Source organism: Sinocyclocheilus grahami, unplaced genomic scaffold (genome assembly GCF_001515645.1).
Source record: "Sinocyclocheilus grahami isolate Dianchi unplaced genomic scaffold, SAMN03320097.WGS_v1.1 scaffold475.1, whole genome shotgun sequence".
NCBI classification, from domain to species: domain Eukaryota; kingdom Metazoa; phylum Chordata; class Actinopteri; order Cypriniformes; family Cyprinidae; genus Sinocyclocheilus; species Sinocyclocheilus grahami.
In genome coordinates, this window is record NW_015505654.1 from 285,647 (window position 1) to 286,882 (window position 1,236).

The 1,236-nt window shown below is 36.4% G+C and overlaps 2 protein-coding genes across 2 annotated transcripts in view; both read left to right on the forward strand.

Annotated features, from left to right (window-relative positions):
- The window catches only part of LOC107553593 (sedoheptulokinase-like), a 10,861-nt gene extending 9,639 nt beyond the window's left edge, over window positions 1–1,222 (forward strand). The window contains exon 6 of the mRNA XM_016235873.1: window positions 1,032–1,222. Coding sequence (XP_016091359.1) covers window positions 1,032–1,072 — 41 coding nt within the window. The 3' untranslated portion in view covers window positions 1,073–1,222. The remainder of the gene's footprint in view (window positions 1–1,031) is intronic.
- Window positions 1,186–1,236, forward strand: part of LOC107553568 (transient receptor potential cation channel subfamily V member 1-like) — a 12,041-nt gene continuing 11,990 nt past the window's right edge. The window contains exon 1 of the mRNA XM_016235838.1: window positions 1,186–1,217. Within this exon, the coding sequence (XP_016091324.1) occupies window positions 1,186–1,217 (32 nt within the window). The remainder of the gene's footprint in view (window positions 1,218–1,236) is intronic.

Genomic DNA, 1,236 nt, shown 5'->3' on the forward strand with positions numbered 1-1,236 from the left:
CTGAGAAACCCGGTCAAAACAGAGATGAGGGTTAGTAGCTTATTTATGGACATTTATCTATTTTGGCCGGTGTGTTGGACAGTGTAATGCAGTTTCTTAATGCAGGATTAATTTCCTCTCACTGCCATTTAGAGAATGTAATTCTATATGAAGTCATTTACAAAGAGGCTAAGTTATAATATTCTACAGTACAGAATATCCAGTGCATTAGTTACTGCACTTAGTCAGAAATGCATTTCCATGTATTCTCAGGGAAAGATTTCCTTGATGGGACAATCATGACCCATTCCCTGGATGGGATCATATAGCATGTAACAGCATGAAGAGATATCAATAATTCAGTTAGCAAGGTTCTAGGAGAGCATGCAGCGATTTCCACCATCTCTATTTACACATACAAACTGAACCTGCATATATTTTTGTTTGTTTCTCTATCTTCTGTATCTTTGAATACCTATTACAGTATTTTGACTTTTAAATGAATCCATGTTTTTACATTAAGAATGGATTTGTTGTGTACCAAAAATAACCACAGATCCATTAGATGGGTTATATAGGCCTATATATGTGGTCTTATGATCAGAACTACATATCATCACATCTCCATAATTATTCTAGCTGCTTTTATGAAGAGAGATACAGCAGTAGTTCTGCATTTCCTTCAACTTCATGTCACAGAGTTTCCATTTAGATCATTTGTGACCCTTCCTCTTTTAATGGTTTTTAAAATGAGAAGACAATGTGATGATCCTTTATAACACTGAAGCAGCTTCTACTCTTAAAAAAGCAGCTCTTAGTCTACATTATATCACAAATCAATTTGACTGGTCACAAAGGAAGAAACATTTAGTGAATTATCATCAACGCACAATTCCTAATTTTAAAGCTAGCTAGTGTCAGAATGTCCCATTTATGTATGAAAGTAAAATCGATAATTGTGGTCAGACTCATATTTCCTAGACCTTATTTGTATGAAATGTAAACCTAATGCCCTGTATCTGTGAATGATATCACTTTTACACTGTTTGCAGGCTTTATCTTCTGCTGTATGACTAAGAAGACATCACTATGAGTAAATCAAAAGACAGCAGCCCCACATTCTTCCTGGAGACGGATGACCTGACAGAGGAGGAAAGGGCAAAGGCCAAACAGGTGAAGAAAGGCACCTCAAAGGACAAGAGGCCCATGGATTCTAATTACCTGGATGAGATAGACGAGCCTGTGCACACAATTAAA